We start from the raw sequence: 21,259 nt of genomic DNA, 5'->3' as shown, positions 1-21,259 counted from the left end.
ATGTAGATTAGGCTCCTCCTGCAGTGGGCGGGGCTAAACACATCTAAACAGATGGCAGCTCGAGCTTTGTCTCCAGGCTGTCAGTGTTGACGGGGCGAGGCGCGTTCGGGTGCTGGACGTTTGTACAGAATAACGCGGCGGTGTGAGTGGAGACTGCTGGCAGGTCTGCAGGGAGGCGCGCGGGCTCGTGTCCTGTGTCCCCTCGTCTTTTGGGTGGGACAGACGTACTGACACGGAACAAAAGCGAGTGTGCAGGACGAGGACAGCTCGGCTGTGTTGGTGTGGTTGGAGACGCCGTGTCCTCCTCGCCCGACGACGTCGCCAGAGACTGAGACGCCGTCCACGATCGTCGCTTTGTCTGGTCCCGGAGTAGCGATGCCAGGCTACGACTACAAGTTCCTGGAGAAACCCAAGAGACGCTTTCAGTGTCCTCTGTGCAGCAAGGCGATGAGGGAGCCCGTGCAGGTCTCTACGTGCGGACACCGGTTCTGCGACACCTGTCTACAAGAATTCCTCAGGTGAGACGGGCTCGTGTCACCACAACACACGTGATTTATAGGAGTCCAGAAAATGCAGGTGGAGAAATGGACGTCTACGCTGTTTGGACCCTGGTACCATTTCACACTATTGCGAGAATAGTTTCTATTCATAATTTCGAGTGAAGTCAACCTAAAGAGCCTGTGGGATTTTCATTTGTTTGACCGTAGTCTTTGTGTGTGACCAGGGCGCTCTCCTAAATCTCCTGGTGTTCAGTGGTGTTCAGACGCCTGATGTTCAGTGGGTGTAAACGAAGGTTTGACAAGAACGAGTAGTGGCATGGGGGCGGGGCTTAAGGGGTACAGCACGAGTCTCGGTTTCTGGGTGCCAAAACTTTTGGTTTATTTACATAATAATAACTACTGCTTTACTGTATAGCAGACTGGAATATGTACACACATCTCAGCTGCACAAAGAGAGAGTGTGTATGTGCATGTGTGTGTATATATATATATATATATATATATATATATATATATATATATATATATATATATATATATTATATGTGTGTATATATATATATATATATATATATATATATATATGTATATATATGTGTATGTATGTATGTATGTATGTGTATATATATATATATATATATATATATATATATATATATATATATATATATATATATAATGTGTGTGTGTGTGTGTGTTCATGCATGTGTTTATAATCAGGCAGTGGACTCCTTCAAACCCCAGCCTGTCTCTCATTTTCCCCTGAGGTGATATGGTGTGCAGGCGTTGGACAGTGGATCTGTCTAACACGCAGGATTAGTGAGGATTCCTTTGTTGTATCTGGATCACCGCTGTGCTTTCGCTCACAACTCCGAGTTTGTGCTTTGTTCACTGGAGTGACGTGTTCGTGTGGAGGCGTGTTCCCATGTTTGCACCACCCATTCGCATTTTCCATATCACTGTTCTTCAGACCTGTAGAGCGCACGTGGCAGGCAGGCTAGAGGACGATCAGGACTTTGTTGTTATATGTACAGGCAACTGACAGCTGCCCTGACGACATTTCTTTTTACTGGCCTTAATGAGAAAAAAAAACTGCACTATTCTGAACCCCATATGCATGTGGGGTAAAAATAGTTAAAGTTAAAAAAAGTTAAAGAACATTTAGTAGGTACAAAAGTGCTGTAAGGAACAGCATTACTGAATGCTTATTTTTTTAATTAAGCAGATCACGTTTCATGAATGTTAGTTCTCATCTCAGTTCTGGCAGCAGAAGGGAGGAAGGACTGTATCGGACTGACTGGCGACTGGCATCTGCGTCCTGTCGTCTGCGTCCTGGCGTCTGCGTCCTGTCGTCTGCGTCTTGTCGTCTGCGTCCTGGCGTCTGCGTCCTGGCGTCTGCGTCCTGGCGTCTGCGTCTTGTCTTGTTGTCTGCGTCCTGGCGTCTGCGTCCTGTCGTCTGCGTCCTGTCGTCTGCGTCCTGTCGTCTGCGTCCTGGCGTCTGCGTCCTGCAGCCAGTCTGTAGCCCCCTGATCCCCAGGGCGGTCGCCACGGTGACCTAACCCTAACCCTGACCCCCAGGGCGGTTGTCACGGCGACCTAACCCTAACCCTGACCCCCAGGGCGGTCGTCACGACGACCTAACCCTGACCCCCATTAAAATGACATCAGCTGTGATTTGCTGCTCAGAAATATCAACTGATCAAGATCAAAGTATCACCTGAATACGACCAGGAAAAAGATGTGAACTGTCAGACAGTCCGTGTGTCCTTGGAGGGAAGAAATAATGGATCATTCAGACCAGACCGAGACCGAGACCAGACCAGACCGAGACCAGACCAGACCGAGACCTGTTCACCCTGCTGTTATAAAGGAGCTACTACTACTACTGTTCACCTTCAGGCCTTGACATCCAGACTGATGAGTGAGGCTGAGACAGTCAGAGCTGTTCAGTGTGTGTGTGTGTGTGTGTGTGTGTGTGTGTGTGTGTGTGTGTGTGTGTGTGTGTGTGTGTGTGTGTGTTCACTCTCCTCTGGTCTAGATGCCTTTAGTCAAGGTTACCCAGTTTCTTCTCATAATGGTTGTGTTTAAAGTTCATCAAACTGAAACGTGATCTCACAGGGCGGTAGTGATAAGTTTGTGTTGTGTTAGGTTTGTGTTAGGTTTGTGTTAGGTTTGTGTTAGGTTAGTGTTAGTGTTAGTTCAGGTTAGGTTAACCCTAGTGATTTGTGTTCTGTGATATGATCATGTAGTGTTGACAGAGACATGCAGTATGGAGTTAGGGTTAGTATTTGACTCACTCACCAGGAACTCCGTCACTCAGACAGGCCTCCATCAGGCCTCCATCAGGCCTCCATCAGACCTACATCAGGCCTCCATCAGACCTACATCAGGCCTCCTCATGAGATGTTGGCTCATCTGTTCTGGTCTGTGTCTTAACACCAAAAATAAAAAAAACTGCACCTCATGTGCAGCTTCTCTGTTAACTGGAGGGAGGGAGAAGGAGAGGAAGAGAGAGAGAGGAAGAGAGAGAGAGAGAGAGAGAGAGAGAGAGGGATGGAGGGAGAGATGGAGGGAGGTGTTTGGGACACCCTCTCAGCCTTTCCCTGGTTCACTGTGAGTCATATGTGGGTTGGGACGTAAACATTGTACCTGGAGAAGTTGGTCCACTGTTTCATTACACAACACTTCACATGGGCTAACATATCCCGTCCTGTATGCAACAGAGCAGACGTGATACATGCGGGACTAGAACTGTGGAGTCCCTCGGGACGCTCTGGTGTCCTGTGCACTGCAGAGTACTGCATAGAACTTTGAACTCTGCCTTGAGCTCTTTGTGGTCTGCTCTGTAGGACTGTATGTTAGCACGTAGTATGTGAGTGGATGTTCATGTCTGGGTGTTAGCGGCTTTAACCCTCGTACCTCCCTGCCGCGCTAGCCCCCCTCCCTGCCATGCTACGCCCCTCCCTGCCGCGCTAGCACCCCTTACTGCCACTCTAGTGCTAGGGTTAGGGTTAGGGTTAGCACCCCTCGCTAGGGATAGGGTTAGCGCCCCGCGCTAGGGATAGGGTTAGCGCCCCTCCCTGCCGCGCTAGCGTCCCTCTCTGCCGCGCTAGCGTCCCTCTCTGCCGCGCTAGCGTCCCTCCCTGCCGCGCTAGCGTCCCTCTCTGCCACGCTAGTGTCCCTCCCTGCCGCGCTAGTGTCCCTCCCTGCCGCGCTAGTGTCCCTCCCTGCCGCGCTAGCGTCCCTCTCTGCCGCGCTAGCGTCCCTCTCTGCCGCGCTAGCGTCCCTCCCTGCCGCGCTAGCGTCCCTCTCTGCCACGCTAGTGTCCCTCCCTGCCGCGCTAGTGTCCCTCCCTGCCGCGCTAGTGTCCCTCCCTGCCGCGCTAGCGTCCCTCCCTGCCGCGCTAGCGTCCCTCCCTGCCGCGCTAGTGTCCCTCTCTGCCGCGCTAGCGTCCCTCCCTGCCGCGCTAGCGTCCCTCTCTGCCGCGCTAGCGTCCCTCTCTGCCGCGCTAGCGTCCCTCCCTGCCGCACTAGTGTCCCTCTCTGCCGCGCTAGCGTCCCTCCCTGCCGCGCTAGCGTCCCTCCCTGCCGCGCTAGTGCCCCTCCCTGCCGCGCTAGCGTCCCTCCCTGCCGCACTAGTGTCCCTCTCTGCCGCACTAGCGCCCTCTCTGCCGCACTAGCACCCTTCCTTTTGGCCGGCCCCTGCTGTCTCTGGAGGACAGACGGTTCACAACCTGCTCAGCCTCACAACCCAGCGGAAGCAAGAGAGAAAGCAGTGAGGGTGAGGAAGGAGAGGAAAAAAGGCCGACTTCACGCTAGCTCTGGCCACCTGTGAGAGCATCAGCTGCTGTAAAGAGTACGAATTGAATTGACCTCTGTGTATTGAGAAGCCGTTCTATTGTTGATCAGGAGCAGAATGGAGTCTTTGCCCAGTCAGACAGCGACTGGCTCAGTGAGACATGAATGAGACAAGGTGGCACAGTGGTGGCCAGTATGGAGCTCCAGCCAAGAGCTGGGGGTGGGGCCACGGCGAGGGCTCGGAGGCGGGGCCACGTCTTAACCACCAGCGAGCTCTGAATGGCTCCGTTCACACACGCTGCATCTGGTGAAGAAAGGCGCAAGTGTGTGCGGGTAAGAGGGCTGGAAAATGACCATCTGAAATGAAGGAAACCAGACAGACGCATCTCTCTGTTCAAATATCTGAATGCTCAAGTAATTCAGCTTTTGGTGTTTAAAAAATGTTGCACATATAAATGTTTCTTTGAATTACTAGAACTAACATAATGGCATATTGAAAAAATTAAGGAAAATGTAACATTTATTTTCAAACAAACTGCCTAGAATGATTATCACCTCACTGCAGTGTAGATGTGAGGTTGTGTGTGTGTGTGTGTGTGTGTGTGTGTGTGTGTGTGTGTGTGTGTGTGAGTGAGGTGGTGTCTGTATGTGTGAGGTGGTGTGTGTGAGGTGGTGTGTGTGTGAGGTCTGGGCTCCTGTGTAAATGTAAGACAGCAGCAGTGGTGTGTGTGTGAGGTGGTGTGTGTGTGTGAGGTCTGGACTCCTGTGTCATGGCAGCTTTGGTTTCTGTTGCAGTTCTGTCGTTTGCTCGTGTGCTTTTGTTGTTTGGTAGCAAAGTGCACAAAGGAAGCGTAGACGTTCCTCCAGCGTGGAGCCCTCCACACTCGTGTTGATCAGAGTGATCCGGAGGGTCTGGGAGGGGAGCAGGGGAAGGCTGGAGGCCCGGGTCCCGCTGCAGGGAGACCAGAGGCGGTGGGGGACCGTTGTGCCCCACCAGGTCCGTTCTGGACAACTTGTTTCCCTCAGAACCAGCTTTGAAGCGTCTTTACCAACCAAGACTGAGGGTCAGCACGAGGTGAATGGCATGTGAGTGCAGTGAGTAAACACTTCACAGCGCTGACCGCCCCATTCAGCCGTCCTGCACCTTCCAGTGTGTGACCGCATTCCTCTGCTGATTGACCACAGTGTCGTCCGGCCCTGGAACTGCAGCCTCTTTATGTAGATGAAACACTGAGAGATGTAGATCGTGTTCAGGCATGTTCACAGCCTGAAGAGACTTTAACCACGTCCCTCCCAGTGGCTGATGTATAAATTAGGTATTCAAGCTATGCGCTGAATTACCTTTGTGTCCCGTGTAAGGCTGCTGAGTCTCGTGGCCTCTCTGACACCCTGTGAGAGGACGGCTAGTACCACCATAAACACCACACCAACACACAACACATAACACCCATAATGCAAAGCAGCACCACACCACACAACACCCATAATGCATAGCAACATTAGCTGAAGAGTTAGAACAGCAGAACTCTAACAGGTTTGTCACGGATCGCGTGTGAACTGCAGCGTGTGAACTGCAGCGTGTGCTCCTGCTACAGAGCTCATTTGTTCACGGTTACACCTGCACTTGTGTTCAATATCTGTTGCAGTTTGGTGTTTTTCATTAGTTGAATTATAGAAGTTAGCAAATTGTTGAGTCCTTCATGAGAGGAGTTTGATATATATATACTAATATACCAAAATACTGAGATGTGTGTGAGAGCAGTCAGCACATTCTCCAGTTCAGAGAGCCGTGAATAGTTCCCCTCAACAGCTGGAGGTGACTCAGCAGGTTAAAAGCAACATGGGATCTGATCTGGGGTCAGTTCCGACACCCTGCACCAGGGTCCCCGCCGTACTCCCGTGCCCCACGGGTCTGTGCAGGGCTTGGCTCAATCTCACACTGCCCCATGGGATTGTGGGTGGGACATAGTGGAGCTCGCCAGTGAAAGGGCTCGCAGTGCACAGCTGACAGGTGGACATGTCATGAATCTGTGTGTGAAGACGAATCCGGTATTAGAGCAGCTGGAGGAACCAGCTGGGGGGGGGTGCATCTCCGGGGGGGGGGTGGGGGGGGGGGGTGGTAGGATCTCCGGCCCGGGGCACCTGTCTCCATGAAAAGGCTCTCTTGTGGTCTGGGACAGGTGTCTGTGGACGAGTTCAGCTACTTGCTTGAAGTCTCTTCCCACACCACACGTGCACACACACATACACACACACACACACACCACGTGCACACACACACACACACATCCAGCGTTATTGGCAGTATTTATGAATAAGCTGGTGTTGGAATTGAGATCCAGCAAAGAGCATGAAGGAGCCGTCTGTGAAGTCTTCCTTCCGCGATAAGGGGGTGGTGGGGGGGGTGGGGGGGGGCGGGGGGGGGGGGGGGGGGGGGGCGACCAGGGGGCCTGGTCCTCAGCTCAGGAGTTTCCTTTATCCAGTGGAATGGTAGATGCCCCATCCTGGTAGATGCCCCGTTTCAGAGGTATGCACACTTGCGCAAGGTTTACCTGCAGGCAAATGTGTGCTTGACGTCACAGTTTACCACAGAATGTGTCGTCTGTACCACGTGGTGGTTTAATCCAGCGTTAGCTGCAGGGCACATTGAGGGGATTGTGTTTCACTAAGCACTCCTCTCTCGGTGTGAGGTGTACCTGTTAACAACCGTCTGATGGAGTGGACAGGGGCTTCATCATGACTTCCCCAGCGGTAGGTCTGCATACCCAGTGGTAGGTCTGCATACTCCGCTGTCTAAAACACATGCACTCTCTCCTCTCTCTGACACAAAGAACCTCACCTTCCCATGTTGCCATGGCCACCAAAGTGGTGGTCCCAGCCAATCAGGAGCTAGACTGAGAGATGAATGAGTCTGCTGACAAAAAATGTATAACCCCCCCCTCCTCCTCATCTCTCTCCGTCTCTCTGATCTATGGACTTGCAGTTGAGTCAGAAGAAACATTTATATTACGTAATCACTCTCTTCTGTTTTGGAGTCAATCAGAGGGAATTGACTTGCTAAACTTAAGAAGCTTTGATTTTAAGGGATGGTAGAGGGGGGGGAGGGGGGGGAGGGGGGGAGGCAGGTGAGAGCGAGAGAGACACTTCAGGAGCAGGAAGAGAAGATGAGTTTCTGAGGGTTTGTCAGGACAGTGGGGGTGAGTCATGGTGTGCAGCAGTGCCATCACCAGCACATCTGACTCAGTTCTTCTGTTACTCAGCTGCAGATAGCGCAGAGCTCCGTCACTAGCTCCCCCGAGATGTGCCGCACTTTCAAACAACTTTCAGCCAGTCTGACTCAAGCACAGTGAAGTTCTCAAACTCCACAGTCCAACGTGGTCCTCATCCTGGTCTGTCTGTCTGTCTGTCTGTGGTCCTCATCCTGGTCTGTCTGTCTGTTTGTCTGTGGTCCTCATCCTGATCTGTCTGTCTGTCTGTCTGTGGTCCTCATCCTGGTCTGTCTGATTCCACCTGACCTGTTAGTCTGATGAAACTGAAGACATGGTTGAACTGTAAGTGTTGTGAAGGATCATTTGGGATTATATATGAATGAAACCAAAGGCTTAGACGCCCTTGTGAGGGCCCGGCACCCTGTGCTGTTCCCCCACCACACAGCGTCCGCAGCGTGGACATGGATCTTATTTACGAAGGCTGTTGTGATTCCTGTCTAGTGTTGGTTGGTAGCGTTAGCAGATTTTGATCAAGCTGAAGCTAAATTTTAACTCGTACATGTCTGGCTGACCCACTGCATTTGGATAAGTGAAATATCATATTAATTATTTTTTGGTGATCAAACCCTTTAGGAACCAAAATTAGGCGCCTGACTGCTACCAGTCATATAAGAACCAGTGACACATTGTTACTGAACTTTGGCACCTGGTCTGATGGACTCCTCTGGTTTGATGGGCCTTGTTATGAATGCCTCTGCTGCACCTTACTGTTGGGTAGTGTGAACTTTGACCTTGCCATTGGGTAGTATGTTCAAGCAGACTTGAGATTAGAGGGGGACATCAGTGTAATGTTATCAGGGTCTCCTGGGGCTGCATGTTTTTGTGGGTTTTTTTTAACACTTTATTATTCTATCTAAATAGAATGATGGAGAATACTGAACGTGACTCAAACCCACCCCCACCCCACCCCACCCCCACAATCACCCCCACCCCCACCCCACCCCACCCTCACCTGCTTGCCACATGTCATGCACCCTGGCACCACTCTGGACACACACGCTGAATGCATGAACAGAGCGCCTAAGTTCACGACATTTATGCTACTAGTCCTGGAGTCCTATCTTCAGAACACATAATTCCACAAACACTGTATTCATGCTTCCTGTAAGCTTGCTTTTAAGATCTTGAGTTTCAAACCTCTTGAGGAGATTGTCAAAGCACTTGATTTCTGAGGATGTGATGTGAGCGGTGAGCTCAGGTTAGCCATGCTAGAAGTGTTCATACGCATATCCTTTGATTGAGAGTCCTCAGGGCACGATCAGGTTTTTGTTCTAATACAGTAGGAGCTTGGAAGAGTTCCAGTGTTGGGTGACTGCGGTCTGCTTTACCACACAAACCACACATCCTCCAACACACTGCAGCACCACATGGAATCTGGAATGAGGGTAGTCTTGGCAGGTTCTCCAATGTGAGAAAGTTTTTAAAAGCAGATCTAAAAGCCAGATAATGGCAAGAGGTTTGATTTTGAACCCTGTGTATGTCAGTGAATTAGACAGATCCAGAAAAGGGAAGCACTCTCTTCTTTGACACCTGGACTCTGGAAGGAGGAATGTGGAACGCGAGGAAAGTGCAGGAGTAGAGTGTGTGCGGTGTGTAGAGAGTGCGTGCGGTGTGTAGAGAGTGCGTGCGGTGTGTAGGGAGTGCGTGCGGTGTGTAGGGAGTGCGTGCGGTGTGTAGGGAGTGCGTGCGGTGTGTGGAGTGTGCGTGCGGTGTGTGGAGTGTGCGTGCGGTGTGTAGGGAGTGCGTGCGGTGTGTAGGGAGTGCGTGCGGTGTGTAGGGAGTGCGTGCGGTGTGTGGAGTGTGCGTGCGGTGTGTAGAGAGTGTGTGGTGTGTTATTGATGGCGGTGCTGAGCAGAAAGCCTAACTTGGTGTTGGAGCTGTATGGATCCTTCTGGATGTGTGACTCTCATCTCTCCTTCACTGGTCTGGAGCTGCTCTGCTTGGTTCTGGGATCCTGAAAATTCATTGAAACATTTTACAAAGATGGAGACCTTGAATACCTCCCAGTAGATGTTAGGATTTAGTTTAAAAGGTGTTTGATCCTCAGTGGTCTAAACCAAGGAGGATGTGCTGTTTTGTGTTCTGTGTGGAAAAAGCAGGCGTAATATACAAGCTCTTCTTCAGCGTGCGGTGATATTTCGCAAACCTTTCAGCATGCAGGGACAGTGTCAACCACCCAGCAGATGGTTTGCACTCCTAAATGTCAGAACAGAGAGTCTAGGAGAGGCCGTGCGTCAGTGTGAATCCGCGCGACCCGACGTGCGCTTCCAGTGGGACAAGTTACTCGTGTGTCATGCGGTGTTGTGACACTGACACGTGTCCTGAGAGTCGTCCTGACCTCCTCATGCAGGGACTCACACGAATCTCCTCACTTCAGGCCACTGTGAAGCCACCATATCGTTACGCTGCTCTGTGAACATTTGTTTGTTATGACGGACTTGGACAAAAGAAGGAGAAATGTGCAGGAGGAGATTGGAAAAACGTTTCCTTGTCTGACGAGTCTCTATTTCCGCTGTGACATTCGGATGGTGGGGCCAGAATTTGGTGTCAACAATATGAAAGCATGTATTGTATCAGTGCCTTGTATCAACAGTTCAGGTGGTGGTGGTGGACCAATGGTGAGGGGGATATTTTCCTGACACACTTTGGGCCCTTTAGTACCAATTGAGCATCGTGTCAATGTCACAGCCTACCTGAGTATTGTTGCTGACCATGTCCATCCCTTTATGACCACAGTGTACCATCTTCTGATGGCTACTTCCAGCAGGATAACACACCATGTCATAAAGCGTGAATCATCTCAGACTGGTTTCTTGAACACTGAGTTCACTGTACTCGAATGGCCTCCACAGTCACCAGATCTCAGTCCAATAGAGCACCTTTGGGATGTGGTGGAACGGGAGATTCACATCATGGATGTGCAGCTGACAAATCTGCAGTAACTGTGTGATGTTATCATGTCAATATGGACCAGACTCTCTGAGGAATGTTTCCAGTTCCTTGTTGAATCTATGACACGAAGGATTAACATACTGTACAGCATGGTACACTCTCCTCCATTAACTCTCCATCCATCTCATATGAACTACTCTGTCCACAGTGCAATTGGCCTGCATATATCATGGAGATGGAGAGAGTGTGAACAGAGTTAACCCACTCAAATAGGAGTTTCCTTGTGGGGGGGTGTGGTGGGATTACAGGGGTCACAGGGGGGAGAGGAGTTACCACAGCAGGGCGGTGTGAACTCTATTGTGTTCTATTCTGCAGGACGGTGTGAACTCTATTGTGTTCTATTCTGCAGGACGGTGTGAACTTTATTGTGATATATTCTGCAGGACGGTGTCTGCATGCCACTTTCTTGGTTAGCCCTTCGCTACATTTCTGACGTTGGGTTAAGCTGAGCCTGTATATGTCACAGTGGTCAAGTGGCGAGTCTGTCTCTCCCTCTGTCCATCTGTCTCTCCATCTGTCTATCTGTCTCTGTCTCTCTGTCTGTTTATCCATGGCGAGCCACTGCCATGATCCTGCAGGTCCCGCACACGCATCCTGCTGTGTCCTGCGCTGCTGTGTATCTTCCTGACTGCAGTGTCCGATTAGCCCGGTTGTTGCTTCTGGAAGTTTTGGCTCTTGGTAACTGCTGAAAAACTGCTGTGTGAGCTGAAGTATTTTCGTCTTTTTCAAGGGTACAAATCTCAGCGTGAGCTACAGGCCCACGATGAGCTGCCTGATGTGGAAGACGGACTGAACACACTCAGTGTGCCTCCACATTCACACACCGCCATGATCGCGCTGGTCAGGGGGAAGGGATCATCTTCTCTGAGCCAGAGTCCAGATCAGCCAGATAGGTGGGCAGGGGTCTCCCCCTTCCTACCCCCCTGCTGGGGCACACTGCCCTCATGGTGCCTGGCTGACCTCTCTGGGTCTTCCACAGTTCACTTGACAGTATTAGCCTTTGAGCTAACGAGGCCCTCGTTTGCCCCATGACCCCAACTCCTGACCCCTAGCTTCCCCTACCAGTGGGGGTGTGGGGGTCACGGACAGTGAAGGAGCGTCTCATTATCCTACGTCAGGGTGACCCTGTGCCGGACAGTGATTGGTTGATTTTATTTTTATTTTTTTCCATTGTGGATTTTACTTGACAGGCTGATCTTACTGGAGTGAAAAAAGGGTGTGTTACACCATAGGGTGACGTGTCTCTCACGTGGTGACGTGTCTCTCACGCGGTGATGTTTCTCTCACGCGTTTCAGTCTCCAGATTAGGGCCCTAAGACTCAGTGGGTCCATTGTCTTCTCCGTCTCACACGTCACAGCTCAAGATGGACACTTGGCTGGACGTGGTGTGTTTTGAGAGCTGGAGCTTGGAGGACAGGTCAGATGAATGTTCATCACAGGCTCCTTGAGGCTCCTTGTGTGTCTTCTTCCCCAGACATGGAAATGGCTTCAGCTTAATGTTGAATGGGAAATATAGACCTGCACTCAAACTGTTCACTTCTGCTGTTTTTACTCACAAGACAGTGACTCTTCCTCTCATGCTGAAATTATATTGCTGTTTCCCACTTTGTCCTCTCGAGGGCTGTTGGGCGGCCCTGTGTTGGGCGGCCCTGTGTTGGGCGGCCCTGTGTTGGGCGGCCCTGTGTTGGGCGGCCCTGTGTTGGGCGGCCCTGTGTTGGGCGGCCCTGTGTTGGGCGGCCCTGTGTTGGGCGTGATTCCTCCCTCATCTCCATAGGGCAGTTCCCCAGATGGATTCTTTGTTAGGTTTTTCTCATAAGTAAATGTGCTATACAATATACTTCACACACACATAGAAACACACAAACACATAGAAACACACAGAAACACACAATATACTACACACACACACACACACACAAACACATAGAAACACACAGAAACACACACACAAACACACATACACACACACTCACACACACAGAAACACACATATACACACAGACACACACAAACACACAGAAACACATATACTACACACACACACACACACACACACACAAACACATAGAAACACACAGAAACACACACACACAAACACATAGAAACACACAGAAACACACATACACACACACACAAACACACATACACACACACTCACACACACAGAAACACACATACACACACAGAAACACAGACACACACAAACACACAGAAACACATACACACACACTCACACACACAGAAACACAGACACACACAAACACACATACACACACACACACACACACACACACACACACACCACACACACAGAAACACAGACACACACACACACACCTCTCCTGTTCCTGATATCTGCTGTCAGTTCCATTATGTACCAGTGTGAATATTTTTATGGTGGAGTGCAGGAGAGTGCCAGCGGACCCTCACTAACGAGCCACTTCACCCCTGAGTTCACCCTAAATCTGTCTGTCTGTCTGTATCTCTCTCTCTTTCTCTTACTCTCTCAAATTCAGTTTGCTTTATTGGCATGACTTGTAAGTAACATTTGCCAAAGTGACTAACAGAATTATTAACATGTAAAAGTAATAAAACTGCAGAAAAGAGAAAAAAGATATAAATGCATATAAACAAGCAAATAAGTAACTGAGCTTCCTAACCCCCCCCCCCCCCCCCCCCCCCTTTGTGTTTCAACCACATAGCATGAAAAGACAACTAAGGAAATATGAGCCCCAGCCACAATATGGAGATGCATTATAGATAAGCAGGCTGGGTGGCTGTTTTTAGCTCCGCTCACAAAACTGTAGATTTGCGGCGAGATCCTCAGGGGAAATGCAGAGAGGAAAGACAAGTATGTTAAAGCCAGGACTCGGTGGGCGGGGCGTGGGCGGGGCGTGGGCAGGGGTGTGGGCGGGGTTTAGGCCCCAGCTGAGTGGATGGTGTGGGGTGTAGGCAGGGTTAAGCCCCAGCTGACTGGATCGTCCTCACAGTTTAATTATTCAGCACTCCTCCTTGAAGGCGTCAGGCCTGGTTTGACGAGACTTTTGCTGTTGTTCTTATCACACAGAGTCTCGTGTTAAATAAAAACCCTTGTAAGCAGAGTCCCGTGTTTTATATCGGTGGTCATGGCTGGTTCATGAGTGATCAGGTTCTGTGTTTGATTGGTCATGGCTGGTTCATGAGTGATCAGGTTCTGTGTTTGATTGGTCATGGCTGGTTGATGATGATGTTCTGCAGGTCAGGGTGTTAACACGCACTCTTCTTCTCTCCGCAGTGAAGGAGTGTTCAAGTGTCCTGAGGACCAGCTGCCCCTGGACTACGCCAAGGTAACGCATCCTCCTGTTTTAGCATCACGGGGCTGAGCCCGCGGGCTGGTTCTGGTTATCCCCCACGCCCAGAACCACCTCACATCTCATGGCGATCTGAGCTGAGCTGAAGATTGTAGTTTGTGTTTGTCAGCTCCCTTACACCAACACAACTGAGCACTCCCCCCCCCCCCCCCCCCCCCCACACACACACACACACACACACACACACACCTACCGCACACACACACCTACCACACACCACACACACCTACCACACACACACACACACACACACCTACCGCACACACACACCTACCACACACACACACACACCACACACACATATACACACACACACACACACACACACACACACACATCTAACACACACCTTGTAAATTATGCTAACCAATAACCACAAGCATCTGAGTATCCTGGGAATGTTGGCTGTGGTAGAAGATGTGTAGATGTAGGAAGAGTAGGTGGAGAGGACGCTGAAGACGCCGTGACTCATCACAGTCTTCCTCCTTCTCCATTAGCATCTGCTGGAAGAAGCCATGTTGTCCTCCAGATTATGAATGTCACTGTGTTTGAGACAATAAGAATTTCTCCCTTGGTTTGGTTGACGTGATGGTGATGACAACAAGATTACTGCAGTGAACTATGGGAAATCTCCATGAACTCAGATCTGAGTCTCCAGCTCTGACGTATCTACAGTGTCCACACTGGAACTTTCCCAAAACTGTTGCTACTCCCAAACTATTTCTGGGAGGAAATTACAACCTGCCATTTTGGCTCATCTAGCACTACAGCCCTTAGAGGAGAAAGATCTCTTTAATCAGAGTCTCAGCCTGGTCCCACACCCTCCTTTAAGGTTAGAACCAGATCAGGCTGAGGACGGAGACATGAGCTCTTCTGTCTTCACTAAGTCCTGTTTCCCTCTTTATCAGCTTTCAAGCTTAACAATACCCGATAGTTTCCACAGAGTTTAACAATATCCAAGACTGCAGTCACGATCTCAGAAATATTCTTAGATGCAGCTGTTTTGTGCCAAAAGCTTCACTCTGCAGGAGTGTTCGTCATCACCCAGTCACGCTGTGTGGGAGTGGGAGTGAAAGTCTTGTGTGTTCCTGAGAGTTTCACGCAGGTAGTCCACTGATCCTGAGGTCTCTGACCAGGAGTGAGCGTGCGTGTGGGTGTGTGTGCGTGTGTGTGCGGTATTCACGTGAACCTTCATAGCGTTCTAGACACACGTCATGGCCTCCACACGGCAGCACCAGCCCACACAGGCAGGGTGGAGTGTGAGGTACTCTGGGAGCAGACGTCAGCTGGGTGTTTCAGCTGGGTCTCCCTCCATCCTCCAGTTCACACAGGACGGTTAAAGCTCCTTATTCCAGGTGCCCCCTCCCCCACACTGGAGCAGTGACTGGGCGTGTGTTAGAGGAGCTCCTCCCCCAAGGCTCGACCCCGCCCACGTTCACTGATACGGCCACTCCATGTAATACAGGTTAATGGTGTAAATGTCAAGAGACTGTGACCCAGTGTACATTTGTTTCATTTGCTTGCTTGTTGTCTGATTAAAGCGCTATATAAATACATTTGACATTTGATGAATTTACGACCTGTCAAAAACACCACCACAGGTGTACTGAAGTAAACAACACATCTCCCAGTGATCAGAATGACTGAAACGTTTAGTCTCTAAATAAGCACTCGGTTGTGAAGTTTTGTGGCTCTGCATATACTGGTATATTTTTCATGAATGAAAAACCCCTCAGTGATTGGATGATTCACACATGACCCTCCCCCTTACAGTGTGTCCCACACCTCAGCCAATGAGGGAACAACTTCAGCGTCTCCTCTGTTTATGTAACACTGCTGTGTGTGTGTGTGTGTGTGTGTGTGTGTGTGTGTGTGTGTGTGTGTGTGTGTGTGTGTGTGTGTGTGTGTGTGTGTGTGTGTGTGTGTGTGTGTGTGTGTGTTTGTGTGTGTGTGTGTGTGTGTGTGTGTGTGTGTAGATCTATCCTGACCCTGAGCTGGAACAACAGATCTTGGCTCTGGCCATCCGCTGCATCCACAGTGAGGAAGGTTGCCGCTGGACAGGACAGATGAAGCAGCTGCAGGTCAGTTCTCCTGCCCCCCACCTGCCCTGCTGCCCCCCACCTGCCCTGCTGCCCCCCACCTGCCCTGCTGCCCCCCACCTGCCCTGCTGACTATCTCTCTCTCTCTCTCTCTCTCTCTCTCTCTCTCTCTCTCTCTCTCTCTGTACCCCCCCAGGGCCATTTCTCCACCTGCTCCTTCAACGTGATCCCCTGTCCAAACCGCTGTGCTGCCAAACTGACCCGTCGGGACCTGCCAGACCACCTGCAGCACGACTGCCCCAAACGCAAAGTGAAGTGTGAGTTCTGCGGCAGCGAGTTCACAGGAGAGGCCTTCGAGGTAAGCCCCGCCCCAGGACGCCTGCTAAGCCCCGCCCCAGAAGGCCTGCTAAGTCCCGCCTTAGGTTGCCCTCTTCTGCCCCAGGGTAGAATGGTTGCTTTGATGCTGAGAGTCATGAGAGTCACACTTCTTGTTTTTAGGCTGTAGGTGGTAGTTGTTTGGCTCATGTGGCCCCAGAATTGGTGGTCCAGCGACCGTCTGCTGTCATTGCTTTAAAAGCCTGTTTTCATGTGTTGGAACAAGTTCCACAATTTAATTTAAGAGCTGTGTAATGTGTCCTTTTATGTTGCGTGTGCTTTTAGACTAGGAAGTCAACCAAAGTAGTACCAAGTGCAGTTTCATGGGGCTCCCACGATACCCACGATACCCATGTTAACACGATACCCACGTTAACACGTTACCACGATACCCACGATACCCACAATACCCACGATACCCACGATACCCACGTTACCCACATTACCCACATTACCCACGTTACCCACGATACCCACGATACCCACATTACCCACATTACCCACATTACCCACGTTACCACGATACCCACGTTACCCACGTTACCCACATTACCCACGTTACCCACGTTACCATGATACCCACGATACCCACATTACCCACATTACCCACGTTACCCACGATACCCACGATACCCACAATACCGACGATACCCACGTTACCCACGATACCCACGTTACCCACGTTAACACATTACCCACATTACCCACATTACCCACATTACCCACGATACCCACGTTACCCACGTTAACATGATACCCACGTTACCCACACTACCCACGTTAACAACGATACCCACGTTACCCACGCTAACACTTTAGCCATGTTACCCACGTTAACACACATTACACATGGTACTCACGTTAACTCACGTTAGCACACGTTAGCCACGTTAGCACTCATTAAGGCCTGCTCTTTCTTCTGCCCTCATCACGTGTCCCTCTTTGCCTCCCAGAACCACCAGGGCATCTGTCCCCAGGAGAGCGTGTACTGTGAGAACAAGTGTGGGGCACGCATGATCCGCAGGCTGCTGGCCCAGCACGCCGTGGCAGAGTGTCCCAAACGCACACAGCCCTGCAAGTACTGCGGCAAGGAGTTTGTCTACGACACCATCCAGGTCTGTACCGCACTGCCGTCACCCCCAGTGAGCTCACAACAACAGCAGCAGGTCTCTCGCAGACTGAACGGAGAAACTCTGTACACATTTCTCTTGTATTTGAGGTGACTGTGAAGAGTGCAGGATTGTTGGTGCAGAAGTCCACTATATACACACACACACACACACACACACACACACACACACACACACACACACGCTATATATTATACACTATATATCTACTATATTATAATATTACCCTTTACCACCTTTATTATATTATTATACACTGTGCACCAGTCTCATTGTCTGTTGAAGAGAAGGTTTCTTAAATGATCAGTGGTCAGTATGTAGTGCCTGAGTGTGAGTGTCTGTGAACCTCAACGCTGGGCATTACAGCAGCTGAGCGTCAGACGGACAGACAGACGTTACACGTTGTTCTTTTTCCATGCAGAATCACCAGTACCACTGCCCACGCTTCCCAGTGCAGTGTCCCAACCAGTGCGGCACGCCCAACATCGCCCGCGAGGACCTGGCAACCCATGTCAAGGAGAGCTGTAGCAGTGCGCTCGTACTCTGTCCGTTTAAGGATGCCGGCTGCAAGCACCGCGTGAGTCCCCGCCCCCAAACGCCCAACCCCTCCCCCCTACACGCCCCTCCCCCCTACATGCCCCTCCCAGTCCCTCCCTTCTCACATCCTTTCCACAAATGTGGAATAAAACCTTTTTTTAGCTTTTTGCCTGGACTTTAAATGAGAAGTTGTGTCCAGACAAAACTTTCTTCAATTTCAGCCCCATGGCCCCTGGCTGTATTTTAATGAGAATCACCCTCTTCTGCACTGACAGAACCTTTTGTTCTATTTTTGAAATTTTAATTAAAATTTAAAAAGACATAGCAAGCAGACGGTCTTCATGTCTGCCAGGGTGAGGGGAACTCCGTCTAGCCCCGCCCCCATTCCCGCCCCCATTCCTGCCCCCACCAATGAAAAGAAAGCAGTAGAGGCTCACGAGCGCATTCAGATGTTTAACTCGAGACGCACTCGAAACCAAACGTCTTCTTGGTTGCAGTGTCCGAAGCTGGCGATTGGCCGTCACCTGGAGGAGACCACTAAGTCCCACCTGACCATGATGTGCAGCCTGGTGGTGCGTCAGCGGCAGGAGATGGCAGAGCTCCGTCGGGAGATGGAGGAACTGTCCGTCAGCCACGACGGCGTGCTCATCTGGAAACTGAGCGACTACTCGCGCAAGCTACAGGAAGCCAAGCTCCATAGCAACCACGAGTTCTTCAGCCCACCCTTCTACACGCATCGCTATGGCTACAAGCTACAAGTGTCCGCCTTCCTGAACGGTAACGGCAGTGGCGAGGGTTCACACCTGTCCATCTACATCCGCGTGCTGCCCGGCGAGTACGACAACCTGCTGGAGTGGCCCTTCTCCTACAAGGTGACCTTCTCAATCCTGGACCAGAGCGACCCGTCGCTCTCCAAGCCGCAGCACATCACCGAAACGTTCAACCCGGACCCCAACTGGAAGAACTTCCAGAAGCCGTGCAGCAGCCGCAGCTCGCTGGACGAGAGCACGCTGGGCTTCGGCTACCCCAAGTTCATCTCGCACGAGGAGATCCGCAAGAGAAACTACGTCCGCGACAACGCTGTCTTCCTCAAGGCCTCCATAGAGATACCGCAGAAGATCATGACCTGAGAGAGTATTCACCTCACAGACTCCATACTCTAAAGACTTCCACCTCACCCAGTTCATAATGACTTTTGTTTTCTGTTCAAAAACTCCCATTAAGAACCCAGAGAGGTGACCATGATGTTTGGCTGGAGATGCCACACATTGAGTTGTAGGAAAGTCAGTGTGCTGTGGACCATAAACCCATCACACGCTTGGTCCGGATTGGCTTTTTAAGACTTTTCTCCTCCGTTTGCAACAAAAGCCTTTGGACATTCAATAGTGCCTAGAAAGTTTTTTTTTACGTTGTGTTTTTAAAAAAATGTGATTTATGACAACTCTGTGACAGATGGTAGGTATAGGGGTTTGAGTTTTAAGGAAAGTGTTGAAGGTGATTTGTGGTCTTCACACTTTGGAAACAAAAGAGTGGTGTTGTGAGAACAGAGCAGCAGAAACAGTGATGGTCCTGTGTTCGGACCTCAGCTACACCCTTGCGCCTGTATGCTTTCTGTTTGCTTCCTGTCTGCCCCTCTAATGGTTCTTGAACAGAAGCTCGGTGAAGTGGTTAACAGGTCGCACTTTTCCCATATAACTAGTTTTAAAGAGAACTAACAACAGCTGTGAAGTAAACATGCTTCATTCTGTCACCTTCCACTGCTTGAGGTCCTTTCTAGCTATACGTTTGATCAGAGGGCTAGACTGGCTATGGCATGTTTTTGTGATGCCTTGTCAGAGCCTGATCAGGAGATCTTCACGCGGTAAAGACGCTGATCAGGAGATCTTCACGCGGTGGAGACGCTGATCAGGAGATCTTCACGCGGTAAAGACGCTGATCAGGAGATCTTCACGCGGTAAAGACGCTGATCAGGAGATCTTCACGCGGTGGAGACGCTGATCAGGAGATCTTCACGTGGTGGAGACCCCAGCGTCTCTGGCTGCTCTATAGTCTCACAGAGACTAGAGTCGAGTCCTGCACCTTTCCTCCCGCGTCTAAATAAGAGACAGCCATGATGTATGAACTGGTTTACATGCAGTGAGCAGATGTTGGTGGAGGGGAACTGGGTGATGATGTAGAAGATAAGTGCTGAAGATCAGAAGTGCTGAAGATAGAATGGGAAGTCCAGCGTATCGTGTCTGGATTACAGTTCAGTGGATAAACCATCACACGGAACCAAACCTGTTATATGTTAAAAAACTGTAAACTGAAACGGCTGGAAATGTGTCATGAGGAGGGGGTGTGGTCCCGGGGAGGAGGTGTGGTCTTGGGGAGGGGGTGTGGTCCCGGGGAGGAGGTGTGGTCTTGGGGAGGGGGTGTGGACCTCAGCTGGAAGCATGTTTGGCTTACCCAGACGCTGGTAACCATGCTCACAGACACACGGTTCATCACGTCAGTGAGATTGAGGCATGTTCTCACACAGATTTGAGTAAGACAAGGTCCTCCCTGCAGACGGCTGGAGCAGTTTCTCCATAACTAAATATGTTAACACTAATAAAAGCCATGTGGGACCACATTGTCATCGTCTCACACTTCACCAAAAGTCCTGATTTAATCGCATTATAATACCAGCTAATATTTTCCACAATAACTTTAAGAAAATGTGGGGGAAACCTTTTTGCAAGATTCTGTATTTTACAATGTACTATAAAATGTTTTATACCACATTTCTGAGGTGATGCTGTACTTTGAATCTTGTAGATCCTCTTTGAGTTTCATATTCTCTGGATCTTCTTTTTGTCCGCATATTCTGTACGTGTTATCTGCTCTTTCAAAGTATTTATTTTAAGCCACCACATCTGTACACGTGATGGCACAGAATTTTTTATATGTTGACTGATGATTGCTTGTCATTTTCCCCTTGAAATAAAATAATGTCCACAGGAAGTGATGTCATGTGCCATAACCTGCATGCTCCTGTAGGTTTCTGTCTCACAGCATTTCTTGGTACCACTATTGACACGAGTCCACATTACAAATATTTACTGTTCACGTCAGTCACCTTCCGCTTGGTTTCGGCTGCTCTCGTAACGCAGACACGGCACAGACTGCAGTGACACAGTGAACAGCAGAAGATGTGATGAACAACACACTTGTCTGCTGTTCGTACGTGACTAATGCGGCTTCTCCACTTGTTCCTGATCCTCATGGCCAGTGAGGAATGTGGACATTTCCTGTCGTAAGAACAGATATTGTAGATTCTTCTCCTCCC

At 50.2% G+C, this 21,259-nt stretch overlaps 1 protein-coding gene across 1 annotated transcript; it reads left to right on the top strand.

Moving 5' to 3' along the window:
• The first annotated feature begins 23 nt into the window (after nt 1–23).
• traf4a (tnf receptor-associated factor 4a) lies at nt 24–20,928 on the top strand. Its single transcript, XM_076977394.1, has 7 exons — nt 24–518; nt 13,793–13,844; nt 15,845–15,949; nt 16,104–16,265; nt 17,236–17,397; nt 17,834–17,989; nt 18,447–20,928. Exons 1-7 carry the CDS (start codon nt 376–378, stop codon nt 19,077–19,079), a joined length of 1,413 nt encoding a protein of 470 aa, XP_076833509.1. The 5' UTR covers nt 24–375; the 3' UTR covers nt 19,080–20,928.
• The last annotated feature ends 331 nt before the right edge of the window (nt 20,929–21,259 follow it).

This window comes from Brachyhypopomus gauderio, chromosome 16, assembly GCF_052324685.1.
Source record: "Brachyhypopomus gauderio isolate BG-103 chromosome 16, BGAUD_0.2, whole genome shotgun sequence".
NCBI lineage: Eukaryota > Metazoa > Chordata > Actinopteri > Gymnotiformes > Hypopomidae > Brachyhypopomus > Brachyhypopomus gauderio.
This window is presented reverse-complemented; position numbering and strand designations above follow the sequence as displayed.